This window comes from Musa acuminata, chromosome BXJ1-1, assembly GCF_036884655.1.
Source record: "Musa acuminata AAA Group cultivar baxijiao chromosome BXJ1-1, Cavendish_Baxijiao_AAA, whole genome shotgun sequence".
Classification (NCBI taxonomy): domain Eukaryota; kingdom Viridiplantae; phylum Streptophyta; class Magnoliopsida; order Zingiberales; family Musaceae; genus Musa; species Musa acuminata.
Window position 1 is genome coordinate 38,025,790 of NC_088327.1, and position 18,301 is coordinate 38,044,090.

Genomic DNA, 18,301 nt, shown 5'->3' on the forward strand with positions numbered 1-18,301 from the left:
ATGTGTGTACTTGTGATTATTATTATTGAGGTCTGCGAGCCTCCATTATATTTCTTGTTTATTATCGGGCCTGCATGCCTATGATTAAGTTGTAATCACATGAGGAGGCGCAGCGGGAGCGTGGATGCGATAGCGGGACCCACGAGACGGACGATCGCGATGCATGAAGATGCATCAAGATGTCGACGGAACCGACGAGGACGAGATGGACGATCACAGGGCATGGAGATGCACCGTTGCACACATAGATCTTGATGTGAGTGATTAGGCCTACTGGCTCGGGCCTAATCACATTAGGTTGTGGTCCATGATCATCTGGTGTGATTGGTTATACACATACTAGATATGTATATATATTTGCATGCGATTTAGATATATATTAAATATGTATATGTGTGACATGTCATATTAGGAGACCAAATCATAGAAACATCTCTCGATAATATTAAGTCGGTAAACGTGAGGCAATTAGATTGACCCACGTGGCTTTCCATCGTTACGAGTAGGAACCGATTCCCGGTGTAGGTTGAGTTGGTCGAGTCCCTCGAGACTCACCTATATCGTGATTCGCTATCTTGCTTATGACATAGAGATGTCATCGGTAACCTGAGGGCATGGTATGCTTGGTCGAGTTTCTCGAGGGTATATCATCAAATCAGACTCATCTTGTAACGAAGGTGTTGACTTAACCGAGCATCATGGTTGGTCGAGTCCCTCGAGGCCATGGTGATTCGGAGGCTGAACAGGACGGGAATCACAAGGAGTTGTGATCGGCAAGAGTTGCCTACCTTTTAGGCTTAGTGTGATTGGTCGAGTCCCTCGAGGTTACACTAAAACGCTGATTGGATCCTGATCCCCACTAGAAGTCTATCGGAGACTTCCGTTTCATGTGCTGAGGGTGTCGCGTGACTCGTTAGTAAAATAGTGGGAGCATATTAAGATAGAAGTCTATATCTTGATAGTTTATTTCTCGCAAAATTTGAATGTTATTCATTTCTGCTGCATCTTTATTTTCAGAAAATGTCGCTTTCAAATCCCTTACGTGGCATACTTGATGTCAACCGCCTCACCGGTCCAAATTATACGGATTGGCTCCGTAACTTGAGAATTGTTCTCACAGCGGAGAAAATCGTGTACGTCCTTGATACAGTGAAGTACATTAATGACTCCACTCTTGCTCAGTGCTATATGTTGGGCTCTATGACTCCTGAGTTACAGAGACAACATGAAAAGATGGATGCAAGATCCATTCTCCTACATGTCCGCGTATTGTTTGAGGAACAGGGAAGGACTCAGCGATATGAGATATCCAAGAGCCTCTTCCGCGCTAGGATGACTGAGGGGATACCGGTTCAGAACCATGTCCTAAAGATGATTGAGTGGATAGAGAAACTCATAGGTCTAGGAATGGTCCTAGAGGATAACTTGTGTGTGGACATTGTGCTTTAGTCCCTACCAGATTCTTTTTCACAGTTCATAATGAATTTTAATATGAACAAGCTTGAGGTAACTCTCCCAGAGCTCCTCAATATGTTGAGGGAGGCAGAGAATACTATTAAGAAAGAGAAGCCAGTTCTCTACACTAGTGAGACCAGAAAGAAAAGGAAAGCAGAAAGGACCCTTAAGAAGGGAAAGGGCAAGAGCAAACCAGGTAAAGCAAATGTTGATAAGAAAGACCCAGCAAAGGACAAAGGCCAGTGCTTCCACTGTGGTAAAGATGGGCACTGGAAGAGGAACTGCAAAGAGTACCTTGCAGAGAGGGCGAAATAGAAGCTTGGAGAAGCTTCAGGTACATTCATGATCAATCTCCAATTGTCAGATTTTTGTGATAGTGCATTGGTATTGGATACCAGTATTGCTTATCACATCTACAATTTATTGTAAATTCTAGCAAAGCCGAGGGGAGATTGGCGAGAGGAATATTGCATAAAGGTTTGTTTATGCTAAACACTACTCCATATATCATGAATGTAAATGTGTCCAAGAGGAAACGAGATGAGATGAACAATGCATACCTATGGCATTGTAGGCTAGGTTACATCCATGAAAGAAGGATTCAAAAGTTGCTAAATAATGGATATTTAGATCCATTCGACTATGTGTCATATGCAACTTGCGAGCCTTGCCTTCGTGGAAAACTGACCAACTCTCCATTTAGTGGAACTGAAGAGAGAGCCATTGAGCTATTAGAACTCATACATAGTGATGTATGTGGACCCATGTCAACTCATGCCATTGGTGGTTACTCCTACTTCATTACCTTTACTGATGATTTCTCAATGTATGGATATATGTACTTAATGAAGTACAAGTCCGAGGCTTTTGAGAAATTCGGAGAGTATAAGAATGAGGTAGAGAACCAGATTGGAAAGAGTATCAAAACTCTTCGATCAGATCGAGGAGGTGAGTACTTAAGTACAGAGTTTAATCAGTTCCTCAAGGACCATGGGATATTATCCCAATGGACACCTCCTTATACACCTCAGCTCAATGGTGTCTCTGGAAGGAGGAATCGTACGCTATTTGATATGGTACGGTCCATGATGAGTTTCGCTGACCTACCCATCTTATTCTATGGATATGCCCTAGAGACCACAGCTTACCTTCTGAACAGAGTTCCAACTAAGTCGGTAGTGTCTACACCATATGAGATATGGAAAGGGAAGAAGCCTAATCTTAAGGTTGTTAAGATTTGGGGCTGCCCTGCCCACGTTAAAAGACACAACCCCGATAAGTTAGAATCAAGGACAGAGCGATGCAAATTTATGGGATACCCCAAGGAAACTTGTGGGTATTGTTTCTATCATCTCGAGGACCAAAAGGTCTTTGTAGCTAAGAGAGCAGTATTCCTTAAGAAGGAACACATTCTTGGCGGAGACAGTGGGAGAATGATAGAGTTGAGCAAGGTTGGAGAACCAAGCTCAAGCACCACTCTACAACCCGAGTCTGTTCAGGTACATAATACACAAGTTTCAACTTTACGTAGGTTTGATAGAGCCATCCTCCTGAGAGATATGTGAGACATATCAGAGGAGAGGATATTGAGGATATTGATCCTCAGACCTACGAGGAGGCTATTATGAGTATAGACTCCGGGAAGTGGCAAGAAGCCATGAATTCTGAGATGGATTCTATGTACTCCAATAAGGTTTGGAACCTAGTTGATCCGCCCGAAGGTATTGTACCCATCGGTTGCAAGTGGATCTTTAAGAAAAAGATCGGAGTAGATAGAAAGGTAGAGACCTATAAAGCAAGGCTAGTGGCTAAGGGGTATCGTCAAAAGCAAGATGTTGACTACGACGAAACCTTCTCACCCGTAGCAATACTAAAATCCATCAGAATTCTATTGGCTATTGCAGCATACTATGATTATGAGATCTGGCAGATGGATGTGAAAACCGCATTCCTCAATGGGAACATCGAGGAGGAGGTGTATATGATGCAACCTGAGGGATTCGTGTCCAAGAACTGCCCAGATAAGGTGTGTAGGTTGCTTAGATCCATTTATGGACTAAAGCAAGCTTCCTGAAGTTGGAACATAAGATTTGATGAGGCAATCAGATCTTATGACTTCGTTAAGAACGAAGATGAGCCTTGTGTGTACAAGAAGGTAAGTGGGAGCGCTATCACCTTTTTGGTGTTATATGTGGATGACATCCTGATCATTGGGAATAACGTAGGAATGCTATCCACAGTAAAGGCTTGGTTATCTAGACACTTCTCCATGAAGGACTTAGGGGAAGCATCCTATATCTTGGGGATTAGAATATATATAGATAGATCCAAGAGGATGCTTGGCTTGTCCCAGTCCAAGTACATAGAAACCATTGTCAAAAGGTTTGGCATGGAAAATTCTAAGAGAGGTCTCATACCGATGAGATATGGGATATCGCTTTCTACGAGTATGTCCCCAAAGACTCCAGAAGAAAGGGCGAACATGAATATGATACCTTATGCCTCAGCAATATGGTCTATCATGTATGCCATGCTATGTACTAGGCCTGATATAGCGCATGCTTTGAGTGTCACGAGCAGGTATCAGGCGGATCCAGGCTTGGAGCACTGGAAAGCAGTAAAGTGTATCCTTAAGTACTTGAGAAGGACTAAGGATCTTTTACTAGTATATGGAGGTAATAGCCTTAAGGTTGAAGGCTACACTGACTCAAGTTTTCAGTTTGATGTCAATGATAGCAAGTTGAATTCAGGGTATGTGTACACCTTGAATGGAGGAGCAGTGTGCTGAAAGAGTTCCAAGCAAGATACTACTGCTGACTCGATCACAGAGGCGGAGTACATTGCTGCATCAGATGCAGCAAAGGAGGGAGTCTGGGTGAAGAAGTTCATCACAGATTTGGGAGTCGTGCCGAGTAGCGAGGAGTCGACTTCCTTATATTGCGACAATTATGGGGCGATTACTCAAATAAGGGAACCCGGGTCTCATCAGAAGTGTTCTGAGGAGGTTACAGCTTATATCAAAGAGATCGTAACCTGAGAAGATGTAGCAGTGGAAAGAGTTTCATCCGAAGGTAACATTGCAGATCCACTGACAAAGCCGTTGTCTCAGATTGTCTTTGAGCGTCATAGGGGTCTGATGGGGATCAGACACATATGTGATTGGCTTTAGGTCAAGTGGGAGATTGCTAGTCATAGGTTCCCAACAAGCCAATCACGTGAGTGATGACACGTGTGACTTGATACATAATCTTTTTGCTTATTATATTTTGACGTATATCACTTTATAACTATTGTATAAATGCATATATATATATTGTGATGTCCTTGGATTTGTGCAATGGGAATCGGATCGTGATGAGATCACGATAATGAGATCGATTCACCTTTAAACAAAGATCTTAAATAATCCCGGTCATAGGTTACTCGAGAGGGATATCGTGATAACCGGACAAACTGGTGTGCTGTATATCCATCCATATGATGGATGCAGCTGGTCTTATAGCTGCTCGTGTAGGGACACTAGGGATACAGTACAGGTGCTCATTGGAGAGTGAGTTCACTGATTGATCCGCTTACGGAATGCTGGATGGTTGATGATACCTTATTGTCAGACAGCGATTCCGTAGTCTTAGTGGTGTATTTGGTCCTTAGACTTGGACACCAAGGATATCCTGTATGAGTGCTCCACTCTTTGATACCAGACTTATAGGTTTGGCTGTCCCAGATCTAGTACAACTGGTCATTGGGAGTGGTAGTCGACCTTATGAGGGCTATTGAGTGTCGATAGAGGATCATCCACTCTCGGCGTCATGAGAGGAATATCCCATGTGTTCTTGCTCAGACAAATCCCTAGCCAGGGTCATTCGGGTTGAGAGAGAAAGAGTTCTTCGGGAGAATCCGATTAGAGCGAGACTCGAGTAGAAACCATATGGGTCTGACAACACCATGCTCGATATACGGTCTCTGGGATATTAGGTGGATGAGGGACTATAGGTACACGGTAACTGAGGACAGACAGGTCCAATGGATTGGATTCCCCTGTATCGTTTGGGGACTACGGCGTAGTGGCCTAGTACGTCTATAGTCGATGAGTCGAGTGAATTATTACAGAGATAATAATTCACTGAGTTAGAAGGAGTTTTGACAGGTATGACTCACGGCCAGCTCGATATTGGGCCTAGAGGGTCACACACATATGGTAGGCATTGCGATGAGTAGAGGTTCGGATATGAGATATCCGATGGAGCCCTTGTCTTATTGGATGCAGATCCAATACCCACTAGGGGAGGACCCATTAGGGTTTGATAGGGGACCTCTATAAATAGGAGGGATTCAGAGCCTCATAGGCTAGAGCCTTTGCTTGTCTTTCCTATTCTCCTCTCCCTCTCCACCTCAGAGCAGGCCTGAAGTTTTGAGGAGCGTCGTCGCAACCCTACTGTGTGGATCATCGCTAGAGAGGAGGACGCTTGACCTCCTTCACCCTCTCCTAAGGATCTGCAAGGATACAGGGATATACGATCTCCCCAGGTAACACAATATACTCTATACGCAGTTTTAAGTTTCGCGGATTTTGCGTACCAATCTTCGCACGACGACGAACATCTCTTTGGGAATCAGGGATTTTGTATTCTTGTTTTTCCGCTGCGCATATGATGTTGCCCCCAAGATTTCCCAACAAGAACCACCCGGGTGGCACAAGGTTGGATGGTGCTTTAGTATAGTGTCGGGCGTTGAACAATCTTTCGCAAGTTCGGACGTTACCTTGACGAAAACTTGTTGTTGCGCCCGGCACTCGGTGAGCAGCTGTTTGTGGACTTGCAACTGTTAGTTCAACCTTCTAAAGTCCTTGTTTTCCCCATCTCCCTCTTTTCTCTTGTGCACGTAAGGTGCTCGCTGAATTGCTTGTAAAGCTTCCCCTTTTCGCGAGACGTCAGGACTTATCCGTCGCTCGTTCTTCGAACTAATCAACTTTCTCTTTTTACAAGTCCTTCGGGACCTACGAGAGGTTACAAGTGGGCTGATCTTTGCGGACGTAAATTGCAAGGGCGAAGCGCAACTTAGGCAACGCAAGCTAAGTTCGCGTCTTTGCCGCAAGAGTACCTCACGCCTTAGGCAATTCCAACTAAGACCGTGACAAATCGTTATACCTCTAAGTCAATTTAAGTTATTATCCACTTTATTTTATGATATTATGATGTTTAAATAACATGATGCATATGAGGCTTACCCTAGTGGTGACTTTAGGAGACCTTTTAATTTCATTTATGATTAATTTGTTTTATTGGAATTTTTCATCATGTCCTAATATTAAATCGACTTTCATAAACATGATGGATTTATTACAATTAACTTAGACTTAAGCATCTTGATTGCGTAATTCAAATTCAGATCAATTATCACATCCCATCAGACGTCACACAAATATTAAATCTCCTTACATCAAGCAACCATAGCCATACATGGAAGCCGAGCGTGGCAACCTAGTGCTCCACATAAGGGTAAGCTTATTTGGATTGACACAGGCAGGCCATGCGGCATGGTGCGGTAATCCAACAAGTTATGTGCAGAGCATGGGAGTAATTTATGTTCAGATAAATGGATGCGGTAGTTAAAATCTTATTGTGCATGATTTTGGACTATAAAAATAATAAATTGTTAGGTCCTGCAAATAATTCAGAAAGAAGAAGTGCAAATGATGCAATAAGTAATTCAGAAAACTTATGCATATTAGATGTTCCTAAAATTGTTTTACTAGTTAGTATTGCACAGATCTGATTCCCATTGCAATATCATTTTGATCTATTATAATCCTTAAAAATCTGGTTCTGTTTAATCATCAATCCTCTGTTAATTGGTAAGTTGAGGAGCAGATCTCAAAGGGTAACAATTAGTTCTTCCATCCAGTCCTATGTGCTCCTGAAGATCAACTGCTCATCATTGGACTGCTTTAAATCAATCACCTGAAGAAATAAAATCAAATGTCAGAAATGCAAGGTCAGTTCTTTTTTTCATCTATTCGTAGAAAGCTTTGCATGTTCTTCTTTGTCTACTAATCTCACCTTGATAAACTGGACAGTTCTTTGTCTTCTGGTCAGTTCTTTGCATGTTCTTCAATCAACCAATTTCTTTACAACATTAGTCATTTCACCACCAACTCATGAGTAGCACATCATCTTTGTTGTTCTCGTTCAAACATTTAGCACCCGTCGGCTTAAACGACTATGTGCGCTTATAACTGCTACTTTTTGGTAGAAGATCACGAAGGTTATGATAGAGATAGAGATAATTTTACATTTGAATAACTGATTGATCATGAAACCGAAAATCTCTCCTTCAAAGCTACTCATCACTTCAATAAATATTTATCATCTCTTTTATAATATCTAAATTCTTCATAGTATTATAGTCCTTTTGCCTTGAGCAAGAATTCTTGTTGTCCGATGACAATAATATCTCTTTTCCATTGATCGTCGTGCTTGGTCTCCTTCTCTGCTCGACGACTTCACCCCATGCTTCCTTGCTGGTTCTCATCGTCGATCTACATCAAACACCATTGATCTATTGTCGTCGTTGTAACAACAACACTGTCCTCTCTTCATAGAACTGCTATGCTACCCTCAGACTCAAGCGCTCGCCCTTCCTCCTCTCTACCGCAGTCGATCCTCCTCACCGACGAAGCACCCGCCTCCTCATCGAGCGCTCTCTACCTCGAAGTGCTCTTTGTCGGCGAAGCAATATCTGCTCACCCGACGACATCCCCCCTTCCCTGTTAACTAGTGATTGGGGACCTAGTTTTGCCACTATGTGACCTTGGTTGTTCCACATTAAGGCAGAGCATTTGAGGAGTTTCCTTCCTCTACTGCGACCAGTTTCTCATTGTGGCACCTCTACTGCTCACTCATCAATGCTGCTCTCCATCTTCACTACTACTGCTCCTCCTCCTCCCTCAGGTGGCATTCCCTACCCCCCAATCACTACTCCCAGCACTCTCTACCTCGATCACCCTCTTCTTCCTCAATGGCGAACCTCGCATTAGGGATCGAGATAGGCGACAATCGTGTGGAGCGACGTTCATGGGGCAATTGCTCCCTGACTTCAAAGTTAGCCACCGGACGCATCTTGGTGTTGTCGATCTCTCTCACTGCTCACAAATATGTAGCCATAAGCATAACGCAACAAATCTGGTCAGTCCAACAATGTTGATCTACTACCTCAGCCAATGCTGACATGATTTGTCAACTCCACCGGATCATGATCTGGTCAATATTGACATGATTTGGTCAATACTATTATTGATTATATGCAAACTATAAAAGTTATAATAGATGACTTGACTTTAATAGATCATTCTACGAGCGGTGAAAAAGTCATCCATACTCTCAATGGTCTAGGAGAAGAAAATAACAAATTTACGACAGCAATTCGAGCACGCGACTCACCAATGTCATTTGAAGAATTATATGACAAGTTTATTGATTATAAAACATAACTGAAAAGAAAAGAAAGGATGATAGGACCAACCATCATAACTAAAGCCAATAAAAAAAAAAAAAAGCACAATCAAAACAATAAGAACTTCAACAACGGACTGAATAAATGTCTCCTGAATACATAGGTAACACGTAGAGCTATCATCCTCTATTACACTATTAACTTTTCAATCAAAGTGACAACTTCAATAACTATCAATAGCCTTGGCGTCCCAACAATAACAATTAACAAAGAGTCGTTAGCTAGTTTTGTAACAAAATCGAACACATAGCAAAAGTCTATCGGTCTCGACCCAAGCCTATTGTTACACCCAATTGACCTCAAGCAAATATCATGACTACTCAGATTGCTCGTACAAATAATTGGATTATGGACTTTGGTGCTTCTTATTACATTACTTCTAATCTACAAAACTTATCCATCCACAACGACTATAAAGGCAATGAAAACATCATCATTGGTGACGATAATAGAATCCTCATTACTCACACTGGTTCCACAATACTTAATTTACACACCACTTTTACACTCGATGTTTTGTGTGCACCTCACATTAAAAGGAATCTTATTTCCATTTCTCAATTCTGTAAACAAAATAATACCTCTGTTGAATTTTTTTCTGACTCGTTTCTCATGAAGGATTTGATTTGAGTACAACGTAATCCTTGGTTCGAAGCCAAAATAAAGATAACATTTATGAGTGATCATCAGCTTCACAAATCACCCAACCAACTGCTCTTACTTCAGTTGCTACTCCAATCGATGTATTGCATCAGCGTTTTGGTCATCCATCATCATCTATTCAACAACAACTACTTTCTCATTATTCTCTTCCAACTTCTAAATCAAGTATAATTATAACTCATTATGATGATTGTCTCAATAATAAAAGTCATAGACTACCTTTTAGAATGTCTTCCATATCTACTTCAAATCATTTAAAATTATCTACATCGATGTCTATAGCCCTGCCCCAACCACTTCTTTTGATAATTTTATATTTTATTATTTTCATAGAATACTTTACTAAGTATACATGGTTATATCCTCTCAAACAAAAATCTAAAGTCTCCATAATCTTTACCCACTTTAGAAAGTTAGTCGAGAACTTCTTTCAGTCTACAATTAAAACAGTTTACTCTGATGGAGGAGATGAATGCTGCTGGGAAACCTTAGGCAGCATCACATGCACAGTGAAAGAACAAAATGTTAGGATTGTATTGGCACTAAGCGAGGAGGGTGAATTAGTGCTTTCGTAAAATTACATCGATTTGAAAATTTCGTTTGATCAAACCAGTATAAAAAATGCATTTAACTTAAAAACATTCATAAGAGTAGTGAGCAAGTAAATCAGTTTGTAATATGAATGAAAGCATAAAATAAATGCAAATTGATTTTATAATGGTTCGATCATCATAACCTACGTCCACTCCCGATTCCTCTTCCGTTGAAGCCATCAGCATTCACTATCGATCTTCTTTCAATTGTCGAAGACCAACTATCCTCTTTACAACTATTTCTCCTTTTCACAGGTTTAGGAGAGAACTTTTATAAGTCTCACACTTCTCTTAGAATAAACTCAAAACTTTAAAGAGGAGGGGGACACTTAGCACTTTTCAAGACTTTATAACTCAGAATCACTAACCTTTTTGTTCACTTTTCTTGCTTACTCAAGCAAGAATGAGTGGGGTATTTATAAGCCCCAAATAGCTTTTGAAGCTAAAAAAAATCTTATCTCGGGTTTTCAGGGTACTAGCGGTATCACCACCAGTACTCGGTAGTACCACCGCTTGCAAGATTGACAACTGGCGATACCACCACCCAGTTTGGCCGGCACTACCACCTGACACATGGAAGACTATGTACTGGCGGTACTACCGCAAGTTTGGGCGATACCACCGCTAGTCTGGGCGATACCATCGCTTGACATAGGTAATACCACCGCCGGGTCTTTCAAAAAAATGTACACTTCGTACGTTTTAGCTTATAGGCGGTTCCATCGCATGACCTAACTATGGGTCACTGAATGAGCATCCCAATGAGCCCAACTCAATCCTAGATCAAGCCCAATGGGCCTCTAATTGAGTTAGTAAGGTTACACTCAAAACTAACTCAATTTAATACTTAACTATGATGATTAAGACATAACCGACCAAAGACAAGAATTCTATGTTGCTCGGCATGTCATTGGTTCATCTGAACTTCGTCCGAACTTCCGACGTGTCTCGTCCGAATCTTCGATGTATCGCCCGATCCATCGACATGTTGACTCTCGCAATATCTGATCTTGGAGCAATGTCCGATTCTTTCAACCCGATGCTCGATCTCTAACTCCGACCCAACATCTGATTCTTCTGCTTCAATCGTTTTGCCTTTTCATGTTCGAAGTTAGTCCGACATCACTTTTCTTAAACTAGACTTTACAACTCATAATCACTAACCTTTTTGTTCACTTTTCTTGCTTACTCAAGCAAGAATGAGTGGAGTATTTATAGGCCCCAAATAGCTTTGAAGCAAAAAAAAAGTCTCATCTCGGATTTTCAAGGTACCAACGGGACTACTGCTAGTACTAGGCAATACCATAGCTTGCAGGACTAACAACTAGCGGTACCACCGCCTAGTCTGGGCGATACTACCACTTGACACATGGGAGACTGTGTACTGGCGATACTATCGCCAGTTTGGGCGATACCACCGCCAGTCTAGGCAGTACCACTATCGAGTCTTTCGAAAAATGTACACTTCGTATGTTCCAGCTTATAGGCGGTTCCACCACATGACCTAACTATGGGTCACCGAATGAGCCTCCCAATGGGCCCAACTCAACCCTAGATGAAGCCCAATTAGCCTCTAATTGAGTTAGTAAGGTTACACTCAAAACTAACTTAGTTTAATACCTAATTATAATGATTAAGACATAACCGACTAAAGACAAGAGTTCTATATTGCTCGGCATGTCATTGGTTCATTTGAACTTTGTCCAAACTTCCGACGCATCATTCGAATCTTCGACGTATCGCCCGATCTATCGGCATGTTGACTCCCGCAATATCCGATCTTGGTGCAATGTTTGATTCTTTCAACTTGATGCCCGATCTCTAACTCCGACCCAACATCTGATTCTTCTACTTCAATCGTTTTGCCTTTTATGATCGAAGTTAGACTGACATCACTTTTCTTAAACAACAGATTAGATCATAAATTCATCAATTGATTTCATCATCAAAATCTGAGATTCAACATAGAAAACAAAATAAGTTCCCAAAAATTCAATATTGAATTGTCGTGTGAAGATTGGTACGCGAAAATTCGTAAAATCAAAAATCGCATAACACGTGTGAGATGATTTACCTAAGGAAGATTGTATATCACCAAAATCGCATATCCAAATCTTTAGATTAAGGAGGTTAGATGTCCTCCTCTCTAGCGGTGATCCACATGACAAATGAGACGATAATCCTTTCGCAGTGTGATCTTTCCTCTCCTTTGCGCATCACAAGACTACGCCGAGATCAAGAAAGGGTCAACCCTTCTTATTGTCCACAAGCCCCAAATAGGGTTGTCGGTTGAGGAGGAGAGAAATGGAGGAGAATATGAGATGACAACAAAAAAAGTTCAACATATGCCCCTTTGGTTCCCTCCTATTTATCGAGGTTCATATCAACTTAACCCTAATGTATCATGTAATATTAGATACTAAATCTCTATCCAACTACCAAAGTCTCTTAGATTAATAGATCTCTATCTAATAATCATTATTTGCTCTTATTGGGTTTCACTCAAAGAATCCAATAATACAAGGACTAATTAGATATCTAGTAAGATAAAGGTTCAACAAATATCTTATATCCAAACCTTTACTCGACGCAACACCTATCATATGTGTGTGACCCTCTAGGCCTAATATCGAGTTCCATAAATCGCACATATCAAAACTCATTCTGACTTAATGAATTATTATCTTCATAATAATTCACTCGACTCAACAACTATGGACATAATATTAGAACCATAAAGGCACTAAGAAGGGAGGGGGGGAAGGGGGCGTGAATTAGTGCTTACGAAAAATTATGATTTGAAAACTTACGTTCGATGAAACCCGTATCGAAAATACGTTTAACTTGGAATGTGAGAAAAAATAGTGAGCAACAAAATTAGTAAATGATTGCAAGAAAACGCATAAACATAAATGCAAACCATATTTATAATGGTTCGATCGTCTCGACCTACATCCACTCCCGATTCCTCTTCTCTCAAGGCCATCGACTTTCATTATCGATCTTCTTTTCAACGGGTGAAGATTAACTATCCTTGTTACAACCCTTTCTTCTTTTCACGGGCTCAAAAAAAGAACCTTTACACCCATCTTTTACAAAAAAAAAACCTCACTCCTCCTTTAGAAAGACTTCTAAACCTTAGGAGGAAGAGACTCAACATTTTAAGAGAGATTACACACTTGAGAAACTCAAGAATTCTTTCCCTTTTCTTCTCTTTTCTTGTTATCCCAAGCAAAAATGAATAGGATATTTATAGATCCCAAATAACTTCAGAAATAGAACCAAAAATTGAAATCATCATATTTTCAAGAAACTGACGGTACCACCATTTGCACTAGGCGATACTACTGCCTACCACCCTGAGCGACGATACCACCCTAAGCACCGATCAAACACAAATCCAAAGCAAGTAAATTGTAACTCCATAAAGTTTGTGAGAAATGGACCACCATGTTAGAGAGGACATACGTATCATAATGATAAAACTATTCTTCATATAAATCCAAAAGTTTATAAGAATGACTTGTCAAAGTTCTAGTGGTTTCTGTTTTTTCTGAAGTAATAAATTACAGAATATGTATTCCAAGAAGATGAAATATCTTCTAAATGCATTTTACCCATTGTGCTGGAACTCGGGTTTCCCATGTGATGGTGCATTGACTGCATTCATGGAATAAAGATCTGCTCAATGATACACACATACAGATTTTTGTAGTTTATTGAATAAGATGACTTAAAGGAGATGAAATCTGTCACATATATTAGTAGTTGCTATAGCTTAGAATGTGTCCTGCACGGAAAAACATATTAATTTTAACAGCTATAACATATATAGAAAAAAGAAAGTTCATAAAGGAAAACAAAGAGGAGAGCAAAGTGGTTTTTGGATAAAAAGTCAACCAGTCATTACTACCCAATAAAAACAGTGAGTGGGATTCAAGACAAAACAATGTCAATGTCAAGTTATACACAACTTTGTTTGCTATCTCCACATTGAGAGAGTTATTTTTACCTAAACATGCAAAATACAAGAAAATGCCAGTCAATGGATGCACCTCGTGAAACATTTCATACAAAACTCCACATCAATCAACCATGAAAAACAAAATTCACTGAATTCAAACAAAACGCGAAATAGGAGATCTTATGGGTTATTTGTCAATTGTCACCGTAACTTCTTTGGGCTTAGATAAAGTATTATTTGCCAATATTCATTTTTTCACATTTTGACTACTAGTCATGCTTTTTCTAATAATCTTTAGAGCTATATCTATCCAATATCTACGATTAAACTTTTCATTTTTCATGAGAGCCTCGTCATTTTTTAGTTCCACCAACTTGATTAAATGATTAAAACATCTTCTAATATTGATTTTAAGGCTACTTAAAATTCCCTAATTCTGAAGTGTTTCCAGATATATTATACATACATCTGAAAGTTCCCACTAACTTCTGCAAGAACAAGTACATACAATTTGAAGATAGAAAATGGAAGACATTGTTGCTCAAACATTACACTTTAGTTTCAGCACAGTATCAACCAATAAGTGTTAAATGCTTTCTCTAGTAAAAGGTCATCCGCCATCTAGCTAAAAGTTTCGGACATGGAACCCGAGAGGAATAACAAGTCATCGTCAGCAAACAGAGGCAAAAATATTTCGGAGTTCCAACCACATCTCCAACAGTAAATGCAAAAGATACATGAAACAAATGCCAAATTCATGACTGTTTCAACACAGAGATCCGGATTCAGACTTACAATCAGTAAACTGACTAGATAAAGCAGCAAATTGCAACTAGAAAAAGATGAACAAAAATGAAAGGTCAATTACCTGCCAGTTCTCCAAGATGGCCACAACAACCTACAAAAGAACGAGTCCTAGCTCTGCTGGTTTTAAATCATTCCTGAGTCGATAGTTGTAAAGATAGTAATGGAGTTGCCCATCACCAGGCCCAAACTTCAGCTCCTTCAGGAAAGTATCATTGTGCATGACATCAAGCGCGTTGAAGACATCATAGTCCTTCTGCTTCGCCACAATAAGTGCATCGTTCATCAGGTGGAGCAGAGGAGTCTTTGCAGCCACATTATAGAAAGAATAAGCAGCCTTCAACACCGAATAATTCTGGTTATTCAGAATTGAAGAAGGAAGAGTGTAGAAGCTACAGAAGTCTGTCACTTCATGAGTCTCAGGGCTCTCGACCACATAACTGTCCACCACATTCTCCAGAGGAAGAACCCAATGCTCCACATCATTCTCATCCAAATCCGGTGCAACTACGAACAGGCTCAAATGCTCTCTTAGCAACCGGGTGACTGCCGGAACATCACGAAGCTCCATTTTCCTAAACCCAGGGGTCGCAGTTGCTTCTGGAAGCTTGTAGAGCCTGATCGTTCGGCTCATAGTCATCCGAGCTCCGAGCCGGGAGAACCCGACGTCAATCAGCTTCTTGGGATTCAGAGAACGATGCCAGTAACGGCAGGTCGTGACGGGAGTCGGCAGGATGACTCCGGCCGTGTAGGCCGCCTGCCATATGTTCTCCAAATGAACCCGCCTGGTGACCTCCTTGATCATCACGGGGGCGAGCCGCTTCGACCGCAGTTTCTTGTGGACGCACAGGAAGTTGACCTCGGCCATCCGGATGATGTCCTCCCTCACCCGGATCCTCCCGGGCACGCCGGTAATGAAGGCAACCAGCTTCTTTGTGGCCTTCACCCGAACGCCAATGTGCCATGCCTTGAAGTAACCCGGCGGGCGAAGCGCCCACTGGAGGAACTCCTTGGAGTAGTTGAAGCGGAACATGTTCTCATCATCCTCGACGTAGTTGTTGGTGAGAAGATTGTATACCTCGGCGCAGGTCTGTTCATCGTCCATGTCGCAGGTGGTCCACTCGTAGAGGGCGGGGAGGTTGTACGGCTCCGGCCTGACGGCGGACAGGGCGGTCGGCGGCTCGATGGGGCCCTCTGGGAGTCCGCCGCGGCCGGCGTCCTTGAATTGGCCCACCGGTTGGGTCTCCCAGAAACGGTGCCGCTTCCCGACGGAGAGCGCCTCTTGGATCCTACGAGCGAGGGACTGGATCTCCCCATCGCCCTCTACGGAAACAGCCGCATCCGCCGCCGCTAGAGAGGCATCGGAAGCTGGCTGCGCAACTGGGTTAGGGTCTTGTTCCACTTCGTGGGAGGATTCGTCGTCGCCGACCACCATGGCGGTAATTTGAGGTGAATCCGATCAAAAAATAAAAGCAGAAAAAAGTCGAGAAATGAATTGGCAAGAGGGGAATCGACAAGAAGGGACGGATTACCTTCGTGGATCAACAGATCTACAAAGAATGGGCGAAACGTAGCCTTGTGTGTGAGGAGTAATATCGATCGATTAGGGTTTGGAGAGAAGACAACGAAGGAATCGGGGCGAGGAAGAAAGCCGAGGGAAGCGAGTACTTTAACCATCTTTATTTTGATTGGGATCGGAACGGGCAAAAAAGCGGAAATCATAACAGTTTCGTTACACATCCGTTATGTTGTATATATCGCAGATTAATTTTGTCTTAATTTTGTTTATATCGCAGATTAATTTTGTATATATCGCAGATTTATTAAAAATTAAAAAATCATGTGATCATCCTTAATTACAAGTTCATGAACACGATTAATAAAGCTAAAAATCTCCTATTTGTATAATTTTAATATTCTTTTAGTCAATAAAAATATCTCTTACCTAATCTTTTTTTCCTCACAAAAGTGATTTTTTTTTATCTTACCAATTATTGTTGCTTGGATATCGTCGACCGAGACAACACCAAGAGTTGTCTGAAGGGTGAAGTTGTTCGTGTGGCCCACATGATAGTCTAGTGAGGTGATCGTTGTAAAACTAAGGTATCCGAAATGGCTCCAAGATGATCTACGAAGGGTCTTCAAGTGTCCGAGGTGTGTTTTAATATTAGGTAAGGTAGGTTTTGGTCTCTTAGGAATCCTTATAAAAGGTTAACGTTGAGGGTAATTTCTTGACCCAATTCCTCCGACGCTCAAGTTACCAGGCTTGTTTTATTTAGTGTATACCTTAAAAATCATAGTTAGCACATGATTAGGGTTAGGTTTGAGAAGTAATCTCATTAACCCTGTTAAGGGCCAATTAGACCCGTAATTGGACTAGTTTGAGTTGGATTCAAGGCCCAAACAGGTTGCTGAACCTTGTCAGGTGGTGGCACTACCCAAGTGGGCGGTAGAACCACTTGAGGCTCAGCCTCCCAAGTGGTCTAGGCGATAGTACCGTCAACAGTTAATGCTGCCAAGCGATGGTACCGCCAAAGCTTAGTCTCCGAAGCTCTATCAAGCAGTAGTATCGTCAGACTAGGCAGTGGTACCACCCAGTGTCAGTACTGCAGGCGGTGGTACCACCCAACATAGGCAATAGTACCGCCCAACACAAGTAGTAGTACCGCCAGTACCCCGAAAACCTAGGATGAGACACTTTCTAGCTTCAATTTTGAAGCTATTGGGGCCTATAAATATCGCTCCCTTTTATGCATGAAAGGGCAAAAAAGTGCAATCAAAGTGTGAAAAAAATCTTTTAAGTGTTGGGGTGTAAAAGTGTTATAAAAGTGCAAAGAGTCCTCCTCTCTCTCTTTAGTTTTGCAATCATTCAAGAAGATGTATAAGGCTTGTAAGGGTTATCTCATAAACTCGTGAAAAGGAGAAAGTACTGTAAAGAGGTAGTTGGTCTTTGTCTATTGAAGGAAGATCATTAGTGGACGTCGATGACCTCAACGGAGGAGGAATCAGAAGTGGATGTAGGTCGGACGACCGAACCACTATAAAATTGGCTTGCTTTTGGTGCGTACTTTACTTTTGCTACATTACTTCATTGCAGATTGTCCAATCTCCTTTTCTCTACTCACTTACAAGTTTATTCAAGTTAAATATATTCTCAAAATAATTTTTTATAGAACTAAGAGTTTCATGAAGTTTTTCAAAATTATTTAAATTGATCATTTTTATCCACTGCACTAATTCACCCCCATTCCCCTCTCCTCCCCCTCTTAGTGCCATTCTTGATCTTGATAATTGGTATCAAAGCTAGGTC

At 41.4% G+C, this 18,301-nt stretch overlaps 1 protein-coding gene across 2 annotated transcripts; it reads right to left on the reverse strand.

Moving 5' to 3' along the window:
* Positions 1-13,688: 13,688 nt before the first annotated feature.
* Positions 13,689-16,636, reverse strand: LOC135678597 (glycylpeptide N-tetradecanoyltransferase 1-like). 2 transcript variants are annotated; one of them, XM_065191601.1, is made up of 2 exons: positions 15,056-16,636; positions 13,689-13,883 (listed from the first exon to the last, which is right to left on the reverse strand). In XM_065191601.1, the coding sequence occupies exon 1, from the start codon at positions 16,424-16,426 to the stop codon at positions 15,086-15,088; it is 1,341 nt and encodes a 446-aa protein (XP_065047673.1). In that variant the 5' UTR covers positions 16,427-16,636; the 3' UTR covers positions 13,689-13,883; positions 15,056-15,085. The 2 variants fall into 2 exon arrangements, with proteins under 2 accessions (XP_065047673.1, XP_065047665.1); XM_065191593.1 differs by having other exon boundaries at positions 13,689-14,013.
* Between the last annotated feature and the right edge of the window lie 1,665 nt (positions 16,637-18,301).

Coding starts and splice junctions, on each gene's coding strand:
- LOC135678597 (XM_065191601.1), bottom strand. CDS start 16,426: ATGGTGGTCGGCGACGACGAATCCTCCCACGAAGTGGAACAAGACCCT.